Source organism: Dama dama, chromosome X, assembly GCF_033118175.1.
Source record: "Dama dama isolate Ldn47 chromosome X, ASM3311817v1, whole genome shotgun sequence".
NCBI lineage: Eukaryota > Metazoa > Chordata > Mammalia > Artiodactyla > Cervidae > Dama > Dama dama.
In genome coordinates this window covers 78,162,323-78,177,082 of record NC_083714.1, presented here as the reverse complement: position 1 = coordinate 78,177,082, position 14,760 = coordinate 78,162,323, and the positions used below count along the sequence as shown (strand labels likewise).

Genomic DNA, 14,760 nt, shown 5'->3' with positions numbered 1-14,760 from the left:
AATTTAACAATATTCTTTACACAATGATATGTATTTAACAAAAAGTTCTACAACAGACTCCTACTACTCTACCTTCAGTTGATTTTTCTTTAGTGTTAAACTTGAAAATAACATTATCTTATTAGAAAGTCTGTGCTGACCTGTACATTTATGCAGTGTAGGATCTACATTCCCTTAATTTAGTTTGCAGACCTGTATATTTATGCAGTGTAGGATCTACATACCCTTAGTTTGCAGATCTCTCTATCTTTCTCCATTCTTAAGTTTTTTACCATCTCCATGTAATGGTTGCCAATCTCATCCATTTTAGCCTGCAGCATCGGGCCTGTGCAAGTCTCAGAAACCTACACAAGGCAAAATCATTTTCTGTAATTAGACTGTTATGAAGGAAATACATATTATATTACAAAACATTAATAGATAAAAAACACATAATTAAACAAAACACTGAAATAATCAGAGGGATTTTTTGGAAGTTCACTATACAACTGAAATGGCAGTGAGTTAAGACTTAACTTCATGTAAAATCATGGGAAAGCAGTCTATGTATTTTCTCGCATTGAATTGGATACACACACAGACACACACACACACTCACACACACACATATGGGCTTCCCAGGTGGCACTAGTAGTAAAGAACCTGCCTGCCAGTGCAGACTAAAAGACATAGTTTCAATCCGTGGGTCAGGAGGATCCCCTGGAGGAGGGCATGGCAATCCACTCCAGTATTCTTGCCTGGAGAATCCCATGGACAGAAGAGCCTGAGGGGCTATGGTCTATAGAGTCGCAAAGAGTCAGACACTACTGTAGCAACTTAACAGAGCACATGGATGTATATATAACCAAAGATATAATTAAGGCAATAGCACATGCTTAAAACAAAATTTGAATACCTGCATTCTAAGATTTTTATTCTCTTGCTCTAAATTACGCTTACAGTATTCCACTTCTTTTAGTCTATATTCTAAGTCTGATAGCGTATGCCGAAGAGAGAGATTGTCTTCTTCCAATGCTTGGCATTTTAAGGTTGAGTCTTGACGTCCTTGCTGTAAAGAATGCATAGTAAATAAGACAAATGGATTCTACTTTTTAGGAGAGAGTACTTTTAGTTGATTAATTCAATGAAACAAAAGAAATATTTGTCCATGCCCAGTTTGCTTATATATTTATCCTTAAATGGTAAATTAAGTCAGCTATGAAAGATAGTACTCTCACTTACCTTCTTGAGTGAGAAGGAATCAAGACTAAATGAATTTTCAGCGTACCAATTTAGCAAACTCTTGCTACTCCTTGGCAATATGATAACCTACCTTCTGGTAGGCACCAAAATAACCCTATGCCTGATTATGTATAGGGTTACTGGAAACTCAACCAAAATTTGGGATTGTCACAGGAGCAAATTTTAGGAATGGATCAACCTCAGAGATTTATTATGATTTCCTAAGAATCATCTCTGCTCAGATGTCTGTAGAAAACTTTTAGAGTTCATTCATTCAGTTACTCATTGCACAAACATGTGTTAAGATCTACAAAAACCTTTTTAGCAACACACTAGTAGACCAAATGAGTGAGTGAACTTAAATATTCAATATTTATATAATTTTTGTCACCCAACAAAATAGAAAATTATGAATTGTTTATACTTCATATCTAAAATACTTAAGATATATATATATATAAATCCATATATTTTTTTGAGAGGGCTTCAGTAACTGGAGATACCCAAGGCCTCTCAATTCCCATATGAACAAATTAGTCCATCATATTTTAATTGCCTGGATTGTATCTCATAACTCCAATGTGCTAACTGTGCATATGAAAAACTATCAATTTAATTTATTATCAATGAAAATATCAATTTACCTGCTGTTGGCGATTATCAGCTCTCACTGATGCCAAGAGTTCTTCATACTCTTTAATTTGAGTTTCTTTGAATGCCAAGTCTTTCTCAAGTCCTATCTTATCATTTTCCAGTGACTAGAACCAAAATTATTTGTTATGACTCAGAATTATAGAAACTTGTCAACAGTTACATAATACAAAGGTCTATTTACATTGAAATGTTTAAATAAGCACTTATTTCATTTGCAATTGTTTAATAAAACAGAATTCTAAAAGTTGATCAAAATATGGGATACAAAATGATTGAAACTTTAAAAACCTGCATGATAGACATTTTGATGAAGCCTAAGTGCAATAAAGCAGAACCTTCTGAATTATTTAACATTTTTTCTTACATCCACAAAGACTCCTTGTTAATCCCAGCAGGATGTGAATTTTCAAATTAAGAGTCTGAATGAATTCATCAGAACCCAGAAATAAAAAACCCACTCCAAAGTTCTCAAGGAGTAGTTCACTGTATGGAAAGTCTTCTGAATGTATCTAGCTAATGTCATGAAGAACACCAATTAAAATAGAAATCAGAAAATGTTAGTTCTTAGAGATAGAAGTTTTCAAGCATTCAAAAAAATTCAAAGTATGCTTTATTATTACAGAAAAGGGGAAGTTCCTAATCAATGAGTCAGATTATTCTAATTTTACAAACTAGTCCCTGGCTTTAAGTGTTAAATTACCTTAGTGGTAAACTAAATAATAAGTGTGCACCCAAGTTTCTTTCATTTTCACACTGGACAGCTCTTTACTTCTCTCCTCCAACCCCAATTAACTGTTGCAAGAAAATAACTATATCTGGGTGAGCACAATATTATTGTACTAAATTTTTAAAAGGCAGACTGAGTGCTTTGATTTGTATGTTAGGAAGCTAAGAACTAGAAAATCTTTGGAAAGAAAAATCAAAATAAATGTTACTGTCAAGTCATTCTGAAGATGTCCAAGCTCTTCCCGTATGTTGCTGAATGTGGAGAGCACTAGTCGGAGAGATTTATCAGACATATTCCTCATCTAGGGGAAGAAAACGATTGATGGTTTATTTTTACTAGCATTTAAAACAGGCAATGTAAGTAATAGTGATCTAATTTTTCTGCTCTACAATCAAACTTATTCACAACTTCATTTTTAATATGGCAATATTAGAATAGTGATGCTGGGCATTTGGTCAATAACATGCATAAGTAATCCAAGGAATATTCCTGAAGAGATCATAGCTATGTTATTTGAAAAAGGGCCTCTTTTTTCCCATGATAAAGTATCACCTTTTTCATGATAGAAATATATCAGCAAATTCTCAAATTTACTTTTTTTCTCTAAAGATTAGAAAAGATGAGACAATCAATCTTCAAATAATAAATTGCATCTCCCTAAGTGTGCTGCCAAATGTATGGGTTTTGGCTGAGTTGAGAACAATATAATACAAATTAAGTTTAAGCTTGAAGTATAAAAATATCTCAAATTTTAAAGAGGGAGAAAAATCCTTTCACTAGGTTAAACTCATTTCTTCAAAGAAAAAATGATTTTAAAACAGGCAACTTCTGTTTCTGAATAGATGGAGCAGAAATACTTTTCTATTCTTCTTGCTAAGTATAACTGAAAGCCCTGGAATTTATGTATAAAACATACATAAAAAGACTCTGAAAGGTGAAAAAAATAATGAAGTCTGGTTTAGAACATTGGGAGCTAAGGAAAAATACAGAAGTGATTTCCTAGGCTTTTTTTTTTTTTTTTTTGCTTATCAGAGTGATGTTGGGAAAATCAGTAACCCAGAAACACCAAAGATATGGACAACAAAAGTCCCTATGAAAGCCTGCTCTCTCTAGCCAAAGGGCCATAAAAAGGGCAGCCTAGCAAGGCAGATAGCATTTAGATAATAACCACTCTACTCCAGCCAAACATCATAGAAAAAAATGCAGCTATATTCTACTCTACCCAAACCATCAAAAGTCAAGAAGGGAAATTAGACTATCTCTCCTTCAGTCTCTCTGCTTAGTCACCTAATTGGAATTAGTGAATTCTTAGTGAAGAGTCAGGACTTTCATCATTATCCAACAGAAGTGAAGCTTCTGTAGAAGCCAAGAGGGGAACATTACCACAACACTCTTTCCCATCCAAACCAGGATGTTATCAGTAGGGATCTACAATTCCTTACCCCCGCCCAGGAAGAACAATGAGATACTCCCCCAAGCACTGTCAACAAAAGCAGAGTAGGGAACCTGGACTTTCATCCCCACCTGGCAGTAATAAGCAGTCGCCCCACTTCCTCTGTTGCTCAGTATCAGAGGAGGCCTGCTACAAAAGAAGATTTGAGCAAAATAAAAAGTCATAACATAATACTCAAAATGTCCAGGTTTCAATAAAAAACCACTTATTCTTAGAACAGGAAAATCTCAACTTGATAAAAAAGAGTTAATACATGCCAACATCAAGATACCAAAAATGTTTGAATTATCCAACAAGGATTTTAAAATAGCCATTTTAAAAATGTTTCAATAAGAAATTGCAAATATTTATAGCAAAAAATAGAAATTCTCAGCAACAGAAATGAAAATCTGAGAAAACAAAGAGTAACTAAATGGAAATTTTAGAACCTAAAAGGGCAATAACTTAAAAAAAAAGAAAGAAAGCTCAATGGATGGACTAAAAAGCAGAATGGAAAGGATAGAGCAAAGAATAAGTGAACTTGAAGATAGAACAACAAAAAGATACATAATTCTGAACATCAGAGAGAGAATAGATTAGAAGAAGATTGGCAGAGCCTCAGTGTCCACTGGGAATGTAACATATATCTGACATTCATGTCATCAGAATCGTAAAAGAAAGAAGGTGGAGCTGAAAAAGTATATGAAAAAATAATGGCTGAAAACGCCTCCAAATCAGCAAAAAAACAAACATACACATTCAAGAAGTTGAGAAAACCTCAAGCAGGATAAATCCAAAGAAATCCATGCCTGGACATATCAGTCAAACTTTTTAAAACTGAAGATAAATTTAAAATCTTAAAAGCAGCAAAAGAAACCTTAACTATTGGGAACAGCAATTCCAATGACAGTCAATTTCTCAAGAGAAACCATAGAAGCCAGAATATATTTTAAGTGATGAAACAAGAGAATTGTCAACTACAAATTCTGTATCCAATTGGAAAAAAAAAAAAAAAAAACCTTTAGGAATGAGGGGGAAATCACAGTTTTAGATGAAAAGAAAAAGAATTTTCTGCTAGCAGACCTACACTAAAAGAATGACTGAAGGAAGTTTTCTGAAGAGAAAGGAAAAGATAGAAGGAATTTGAAACCTGGTGGCTCAGAAGGCAAAGAATCCACCTGCAATGCAGGAGACCTGGGTTCGATCCCTGGGTTGGAAAGATCCCCTGGAGAAGGGAACAGCTATGCACTCCAGTATTCTGGCCTGGAGAATTCCATGGACCGAGGAACCTGGCAGGCTACAGTCCATGGGGTTGCAAAGAGTCAGACACGACTGAGTAACTTTCATTCACTCGGACTATGAAGAAGGAAGAAGTAACACAGTAAGCAAAAATATAGGTAAATACAGTAGGTTTTCCTTCTCTTTTTGCATTTTCTAAATTAAATTTGATGATTCAAGCCATAAAAATTATAATGTTGTCTGACGTCGGACATTTCTAAGTACAACATTTCAATGTACTTAGAGGAAATATTTTAAAGGTCATAAACATGGAGGCTAAAAGAGGGATGAAAGAAGAAAAATTTTCTGTAGTTAACTGATACCAATAAAATGTTGACAATAATACATGGGGATAAGTTATGGATATACAGTATCAGTTCAGTTCAGTCGCTCAGTCATGTCCGACTGTTTGCCACCCCATGAATCACAGCACGCCAGGCCTCCCTGTTCATCACCAACTCCCGAGTCTACTCAAACTCATGTCCATCGAGTCAGTGATGCCATCCAGGCATCTCATCTTCTGTTGTCCCCTTCTCCTCTTGCCCCCAATCCCTCCCAGCATCAGGGTCTTTTCCAATGAGTCAATTCTTCGCATCAGGTGACCAAAGTATTGGAGTTTCAGTTTCAGCATCAGTCCTTCCAATGAACACCCAGGATTGATCTCCTTTGGGATGGACTGGCTGGATCTCCTTGCAGTCCAAGGGACTCTCAAGAGTCTTCTCCAACACCACAGTTCAAAAGCATCAATTCTTCGGCCCTCAGCTTTCTTCACAGTCCAACTCTCACATCCATACATGACCACTGGAAAAACCATAGCCTTGACTAGATGGACCTTTGTTGGCAAAGTAATGTCTCTGCTTTTTAATATGCTGTCTAGGTTGGTCATAACTTTCCTTCCAAGGAATAAGCGTCTTTTAATTTCATGGCTGCAATCACCATCTGCAGTGATTTTGGAGCCCCCAAAAAATAAAGTCAGCCACTGTTCCCACTGTTTCCCCATCTATTTCCCATGAAGTGATGGGACCAGATGCCATGATGAATGTTCAGCTTTAAGCCAACTTTTTCACTCTCCTCTTTCACTTTCATCAAGAAGCTTTTTAGTTCCTCTTCACTTTCTGCCATAAGGGTGGTGTCATCTGCATATATGAGGTTATTGATATTTCTCCCGGCAATCTTGATTCCAGCTTGTGCTTCTTCCAGCCCAGTGTTTCTCATGATGTACTCTGCACATAAGTTGAATAAGCAGAGTGACAATATACAGCCTTGATGTACTGCTTTTCCTATTTGGAACCAGTCTGTTGCTCCATGTCGAGTTCTAACTGTTGCTTCCTGACCTGCATACAGGTTTCTCAAGAGGCAGGTCAGGTGGTCTGGTATTCCCATCTCTTTCAGAATTTTCCACAGTTTCTTGTGATCCACACAGTCAAAGGCTTTGGCATAGTCAGTAAAGCAGAAATAGATGTTTTTCTGGAACTCTCTTGCTTTTTTCATTATCCAGTGGATGTTGGCAATTTGATCTCTGGTTCCTCTGCCTTTTCTAAAACCAGCTTGAACATCTGGAAGTTCACGGTTCATGTATTGCTGAAGCCTGGCTTGGAGAATTTTGAGCATTACTTTACTAGCGTGTGACATGAGAGCAATTGTGCAGTAGTTTGAGCATTCTTTGGCATTGCCTTTTTTAGGGATTGGAATGAAAACTGACCTTTTCCAGTCCTATGGCCACTGCTGAGTTGTCCAAATTTGCTGGCATATTGAGTGTAGCACTTTCACAGCATCATCTTTCAGGATTTGAAATAGCTCAACTGGAATTCCATCACATCCACTAGCTTTGTTCGTAGTGATGCTTTCTAAGGTCCACTTGACTTCACATTCCAGGATGTCTGGCTCTAGGTGAGTGATCACACCATCATGATTATTTGGGTTGTGAAGATCTTTTTTGTACAGTTCTTCTGTGTATTCTTGCCACCTCTTCTTAACATCTTCTGCTTCTGTTAGGTCCGTACCATTTCCGTCCTTTATTGAACTCATCTTTGCATGAAATGTTCCCTTTGTATCTTTAATTTCTTGAAGAGATCTCTCGTCTTTCCCACTCTGTTGCTTTCCTCTATTTTTTTGCATTGATTGTTGAGGAAGGCTTTCTTATCTCTCCTTGCTATTCTTTGGAACTCTGCATTCAAATGGGAATATCTTTCCCTTTCTCCTTTGCTTTTCACTTCTCTTCTTTTCACAGCTATTTGTAAGGCCTCCTCAGACAACCATTTTGCCTTTTTGCATTCCTTTTCCATGGTGATGGTCTTGATCCCTGTCTCCTGTACAATGTCATGAACCTCCGTCCATAGTTCATCAGGCACTCTGTCTATCAGATCTAGTCCCTTAAATCTATTTCTCACTTCCACTGTATAGGTATAAGGGATTTGATTTAGGTCATACCTGAATGGTCTAGTGGTTTTCCCTACTTTCTTCAATTTAAGTCTGAATTTGCCAATAAGGAGTTCATGATCTGAGCCACAGTCAGCTCCCAGTCTTGTTTTTGCTGACTGTATAGAGCTTCTCCATCTTTGGCTGCAAAGAATATAATCAATCTGATTTCAGTTTTGACCATCTGGTGATGTCCATGTGTAGTTTCCTCTTGTGTTGTTATAGTGACCACTAAAAAAGTTATACAAAATGACACACTCAAAGCACTAGAGATCAATCAAAATGGAATTCTAAAATACATTTAAGTAATCCACATGAAAGCAAGACAAAGAAAACAAAGAAACAAAAGACAGAATGAACTGAAAACACAATGGCAGGTCTAGCCCTAACATACCAACAATTACAACTTGATCTAAATATACCAGTTACAAGACAGATATTGACTTGACAGAGTGATAAGAAAAAACATAACCTAACTATGTGTTTTCTACAAGAAACTCATTTCAAAGATAATGAAAATTAAAATATATATAATGAAAGTAAAAGATATACCATGCAAGCCTTAAAAGAAAGCAGGAGGGCTATATTGACATTAGATAAAAATGATTTTAGAGCAAAGAAAATCACCAGGTATACAGAGGGACATTACAGAATAAGAGTCAATCCACCAAGAAGACATAGCAATCCTAAATGTCTATGCACCAGACAACAGAGCTACAAAACGTATCAAACAAAAACTGATAGAACTGAAAGGAGAAACAGACAAATCCACAGCTATAACTAAACACTTTTACACTCCTTTCTCAGTCTGATAGAACTACTTAGCAGAAAATGAGCAAGAGTATATAATAATTCAACAATATCATCAACCAAAGGATGTAATCAGCATTTACAGAATACTTTATCCAACAACAGATACATGTTCCTTTCATGTTCTCATGGAACATGTACCAAAATAGACTGCATTTTTGACTATAAAACTAAACTTAACCATTTCAGGAAAATTGATCTCATATCAAGTATATTTTCTGACCATTGTGGAATCAAATTAGAAATGAATAACAGAATGACAATAAGAAAATCTCTACACACTTGGAAACTAAAACAATACGCTTCTAAACATTAATAATCCACCATTCAACACAGATGTCAAAGGGAGATAAAAAATATATACAATTGAATGAAAATGAAAATACATATCATAACTTGTGAGACACACTAAAGCCATGCTGAGAGGATATTTATAGCACTAAATGCTTGCATTAGAAAATAGAAAAGGTATGAAATCAATCATCTAAATTCCAATATCAAGACACTAGACAAAGAAAAGCAAAATAAACAAAAGCAAGCAAAGGAAGGAAATAATATAGATAAGAGCAAAAAAAAATCAATGGAAATGTAAACAGAAAAAATAGAGATCAATAAAACTAAAATATAGTTCTTTGAAAAAAATCAATGAAATTGATAAACCTCCAACAAAACTGACAACAAAAACAGAAGACACAAATCACTAGTATCAGAAATTAAATAGGGGAGAGTAAAACAGACCCTGCAGATGTCAAAAGGATAGTCAGGAAATACTATGAATAATTATACACCTAAAAATTTGACAATTTAAATGAAATGGACTACCTCCTTGAGAAACACGGGCTGTCACAACTCACCCAATATGAAACAGATCATTTGAATAGACCTATAACTACTAAGGAATTGAATTTAGAATTTTTCAAACTAAAAAAAACATACATCCATGTCATCCATGCCCAGATATTTTCACTGAAGGATTATGCCAAATATTTCAAGAATAATTAAAACCACTCCTTATACAGTTTCTTCCAGAAAATAGAAAAGGAAGAGATATTTCCCAATTCATTTCATGAAGCTAGATTATCCTGACAGCAAAATCAAAGAGAATACAAAAAAAAAAAAACACTACAGACTAATGTCTCTCAGGAACTTAGATGCGAACATTCTCAGTTTTTCAAGGAAACAGGTCTTCATTACACTTTGGATGGACCTCGTGCCACCAGAAATAATATCAAGGATATAGCTAAGATTCAGATTCTGCTTAGCATATGCATTCCCTATACCACTGTCTGTTTATAATACACACTTGTATTTCACTTAAGTTGCACAGATAAGATGCCAGGTCCAATATCTAAATGATCAATAAAGGCTTGAGATCAAATATCAAACTTAGAAATTTGCCTCACTGGACAAAACTAAATTATCTTTAGAATCCTTTCTTGCAAACACATGCACTCTTCTTTTTAGCTGTATTTCTTTAGCACCTATTTTGATTTATCTTGATCTGTCTCTCCCTTTTAGTGTAGGGGAATTTATTGCTGCAGTGGTCTCTAATTTTCCACAATTCAGGAAAATCAATGCAATGACCTTTCCACCTGCCAGGGGTAGGTTAGGGAGGTATAGAAAGTAGAATGGAGAAGAGGAGGGCAAAGTCTGTAAATTAGAGTCAGGTTGTGCTACAGCAGCGAGGAAAGAATAAGGGCATTCCATGGGAATAATATTTCGATAACAATTTCCTGAATGTTAGCCACTCAATACTAGTCTTTGATAGTTTGATCAAACTATAATTCAGCCCCTGTTTAATCAAAATGTAATCAACTCTTATGAAACAGGATTTTTATTTAAATATTTCTGTTACTAATTAAAGGAAACATCCTAGGCTAGGGGTGTTTTAGTTGTGAATTCACAGCCACTCTTCATCCCATCTCACCTGCAGAATATAGCGAATTTGCTGTTTTGTAAATTCTGACAATCCTTTTGGAATCAATGATTCAATGTCTTCTGACTGTAAGAAAAGAGAGACTTATCCTTTAACAGATACACATTAGTGTTTTAATTATAGGATCAGCAATCCACAGACTTTCATAGAGAGGGACCTATTTTTAGAGACATCAAAAGATTCTTTCACTTTTTAGGCAATAGTTCCTACAAACTTTAGTAGCCTTATCAGTTCTTACTTATAAAAAATTGATGGTACTACATACACCATGGAAAGAACTCTGCATTCCAGGGATTTTAGAGGAAAGTTTGGGGCAATCAATCAGATGTTCCATTTCTATATTTTAAAAGAGTAACTTAAAAACAAAAGTGTGGTCACTTAAATACCATTAACACTTTATTCCAGTGTATCTTTCAACAACTAGAAGTTTTGTTGGGTGGTATAACATTTTAGAGGTGGATTTTTTTAAATAATAAAAATTTGGGGAAATAAAATCAAAGGTTTATTGAGAATTTGCAAATTACATGAACTTTGCATAATTTTTTAAAAAGTTATGATAACAACATAACAACATTAAGAAGCTTCAACAAATTTTAAGTGAGAGGCTAAATTGAAGTCAGTACTTCATAAAAGCAATTTAGGGCTACTGAATTATTATAACGAATGCAGTTTATCAATACACTGGAAATAAGGATGAAAATTAACACAAAAGTAGCCATTGTGCTTTTCGTTACATTGAAATCAGTTCTTTATTTGATGACTTATTCCATTAAAAGTAATTATTAACTAGATGTATGTATATAATAGAATTGATACTTGAAAAAATTACTTCAAGTCGCTGGCTATTTGGCAAGAGTAGTCAGTGACTTGAAGTAAATTTTTCATTTAAAAAGTTTAGTTTTTTACTAAAATTAAAATTTAGTTAATGTAGATTTCAATTTTCTAAAACAGGGAGTATGTAGTCAATGAATTTTTAAATGTTTTCATAAGGAAAGACAAATTAAATCATAAGGTGACAGCTGATAAAACATTTTTTGTGTGTGAATGATTATTATTTTTAACAATTATCTTTACAGCCATGACAAAGATATAAATGTTTGTATCATTTCAAAGGCAAAAGGATCGTTGTATCTTTCACTAACCTGTGTGTCCAGTCTAACAAATATACCAAATTAAAACAATATTTTTAGTGCAAATAGCAGAATCTGCTTTGTTATCAACTGTATTTGATTTTCAACTCTTTTAGCACTTACCTCATCTATAGACTCAAAGTCCTGTTTGCTGCAAGAATTAATAAAAAACAGACAATCTTAGGAAAATATATACATTGATCATATATAAATGTTAGTGTTCTAAATATTTTATCTTACTTTTTGATATGTCATAATATATCCAAATGAAATTTATAATCCAAATGAAAAATTTAAAACTAAAATGGCACTTGACAAAAATAAAGATAACTTTCATGAAATTAGCTAATCTATTAAATATAAATAATAACAACCCAATAGAATATGCAGAATTAGTTAGTACCATCCATTAAACAAGTCTATTTGTGACTAGATGTAGAAGTCTTCAGTGTTTGACAACAAACAACATCTGAGTGAACAATAACAATAATAGTCATTCTCTATTTCCAACTCTTTTTCTCCTTGTATTTCTCCCTTTCAATGCTGATTTCAGCTTTTCCCTACAGTGTCTTTAAGCTATTCATACGATTTTAAGCAAAACCAAAACTTGCAAGACTAACTCATTCAATCTATACTACAGTGTGTATATATATATATATATATATATCAGTGACAAAGCTTAAAGGATATTCAAATGCTTATGCTTATATAGGGACATAGCCTTAAGCAACATGACCAAAATTTTAGTGAGATAATAGAATTTTCATTATCAAAATGAGGGTTTGTCCATGAGTATTGGAAGGCCCTTTGTGGAACCATGTGAGGTAGCCAAATGCTGCAAGAGGATTATTAGTGGTTACAGCAGTCTAACACTGACTTCTTGGGGAAATGGTGAAAGCTGGGAAGGATATAGTTCTAGCATTGTCAGTGGCAACAGATAAGACCTTATTCTTGCCTACTTGTTCCTTCTCCCCTTAGTGGAAAAGTTGGACCCAAAATACATATGGTGAACATACATCTCAAACAAACAAACAGACAAGTATACATGTTCTGACAGCAAAATAAAACATTTTAAAATAAGGTAATCTTAGGAAATCATAGATATACAACTGCCATATTGTCAAGTACAATAGAAAAGTATTTTAGAGATATAAGCTAGTATGTTAGCTCCTACCTTTACCTTCTATGTAAGTGTTTATGAGTATTCCTTACAAAGCTAAGTTGATCATTCACTGTGCGAAGCCTCTTGCATGCATTTATAAAAATACATAAGCTAATGTGGAGAATGAGAACTGAAGATTTAATTTCCCAAGGCATGACTGCCTACGTATGGATTGTACATGTACAAAACTGTCTATGTGTATGTATGTGATATTTCCTGGGTGGCCAAAATAGAAATTGTGGGGAGGCCCTAGTGAAAAAAATGAAATATCTTCTACTTTTTTGTTGTTGTTGTGTTGTGTTAATCTCTCAGTCGTGTCCAAATCTTTGTGACCCCATGGGCTGTAGCCTGTCAGGCTCCTCTGTTCATGGGATTCTCGAGGCAAGAATACTAGAGTGAGTAGCCATTCCCTTCTCCAGGGGGTCTTCCCAAGCCAGGAATCGAACCCAGGTCTCCTGTATTATAGATTCTTTACCCTCTGAGCTCTCAGGGAAGCCCTTCTACTTTTTTAATGTGTTACTAAAGCAGCTGCGTGCATATGGAAGATTAAACAAGTTAAAATATGAATCACAATTCTAACTGGAATTATCACAGACCTTTCATGTTTAAAACTATAATTCCAATGCCAACTTAGTATACATGTCTCTAGTCACTTCTTACTACAAATAAGGAAACAAAACAAAGAAACAAAACAAGGAACAATCAACAGCAATTAATACTGAAATTTACAAATGCAACCAAAATAGTTTCATAAGATAACCTTTCTTTATCCTGACCCTCCAGCTTACTCATTGCTGAATTGCAATTTAGAAAGAGAAGTAAATTGGAGACCAAAGGGGTGAGAGAGAGAGAGAGTGGAAACAAACAGAGCCGGGAGGTGGAAAGGTCAAATGTGTATTACATTTCCATTCAGTACAAGATAATAGTGGCTAGAATTATAGTGGGCAGAAAAAAAAAAAAGTGGCGCTCATTGTATGTCATCTCATCTCCTAGGATGGAAGGAATCTAATAAAGAAAAAACAAAGGAGAGAAGAGGATAAAAGGAGGGGAAGGAATGAAGAGAAAGAAACTGACAACCTTCTGACAAGCAGACACTCTTAAGCCCCCAAATTTTATGAAATCCTCTCTACTCTGGGTTGTTTACTAATGTGGAGACACACTTTCTATTTTCTTTTTGATATTTTAGCTACTCTAGAAATTGAATTCAATGTTTTGAATTTAGGTCACCCATGTATATTTATTAAGACCCTCAATGAGAGGAAGTTGTTTCAAAACCTGAGATTATACTTTTAGCTGGATGATCATTATAAAATATTTAACTTGCTTGCTCAGTTATTTTGTCTACTTCTAATGAGTATGAGGCTAATAAATTTGGAATTTATTTATCTCTCATTCTATAAGCCTTTATTGAGTAGCAACTTTGTCAAGGCCATGACCCCTGAATGGGTTTTGGACAATCTAAACACAAATATTAACTTGTCCTATCCTTCACAAAAAACAAAACTGATCTAATGCAAAATTTGAGCAGTGTAAAATTGGTCTAAATCCTGGAATCTTTTCAAATTTGATGATTCAAACAGTTGATAATTTCTTTAAACTGTCTGCAATATATTTAACAATTTAGAGACACATATCTAGTATAAAAGTGATTTGCCTAAGGTAAAAAGGTTCTCCCATATGTTCTAGTCTGTCCCAGATTTTGTCACTTTTGTAGCCTTAGATCAGTGATTCTCAAACCTGAGTATGTATCAGAAGCCTCTGGAGGGCTTGTTACTTGGCCTTACCCCAGAGTTTTTGATTCTGTAGGTCAATTTCCAAGTTCTCACATGATGCTCTTGTTGTTTCTAAGCACATGCCTTATATAAATCATTTATGGCTCATAACAAATCTATGAAATGGGTATTATTATTATTATAATCCCTATTTTACATATGAAGAAACTGAAGTACAGAGAGGTTAAACAAGTTGCCTGATACTACACATCTAGTATGT

The 14,760-nt window shown here is 34.7% G+C and overlaps 1 protein-coding gene across 2 annotated transcripts in view; it reads right to left on the bottom strand.

Moving 5' to 3' along the window:
- The window catches only part of POF1B (POF1B actin binding protein), an 89,705-nt gene that overhangs the window by 16,373 nt on the left and 58,572 nt on the right, over window positions 1-14,760 (bottom strand). For both annotated transcript variants that reach the window (XM_061137200.1, XM_061137201.1), the window contains 6 exons: window positions 11,730-11,757; window positions 10,468-10,542; window positions 2,811-2,903; window positions 1,866-1,979; window positions 896-1,048; window positions 225-344 (listed from right to left, as the gene is read on the bottom strand). In XM_061137200.1, coding sequence (XP_060993183.1) covers window positions 225-344; window positions 896-1,048; window positions 1,866-1,979; window positions 2,811-2,903; window positions 10,468-10,542; window positions 11,730-11,757 — 583 coding nt within the window. The remainder of the gene's footprint in view (window positions 1-224; window positions 345-895; window positions 1,049-1,865; window positions 1,980-2,810; window positions 2,904-10,467; window positions 10,543-11,729; window positions 11,758-14,760) is intronic.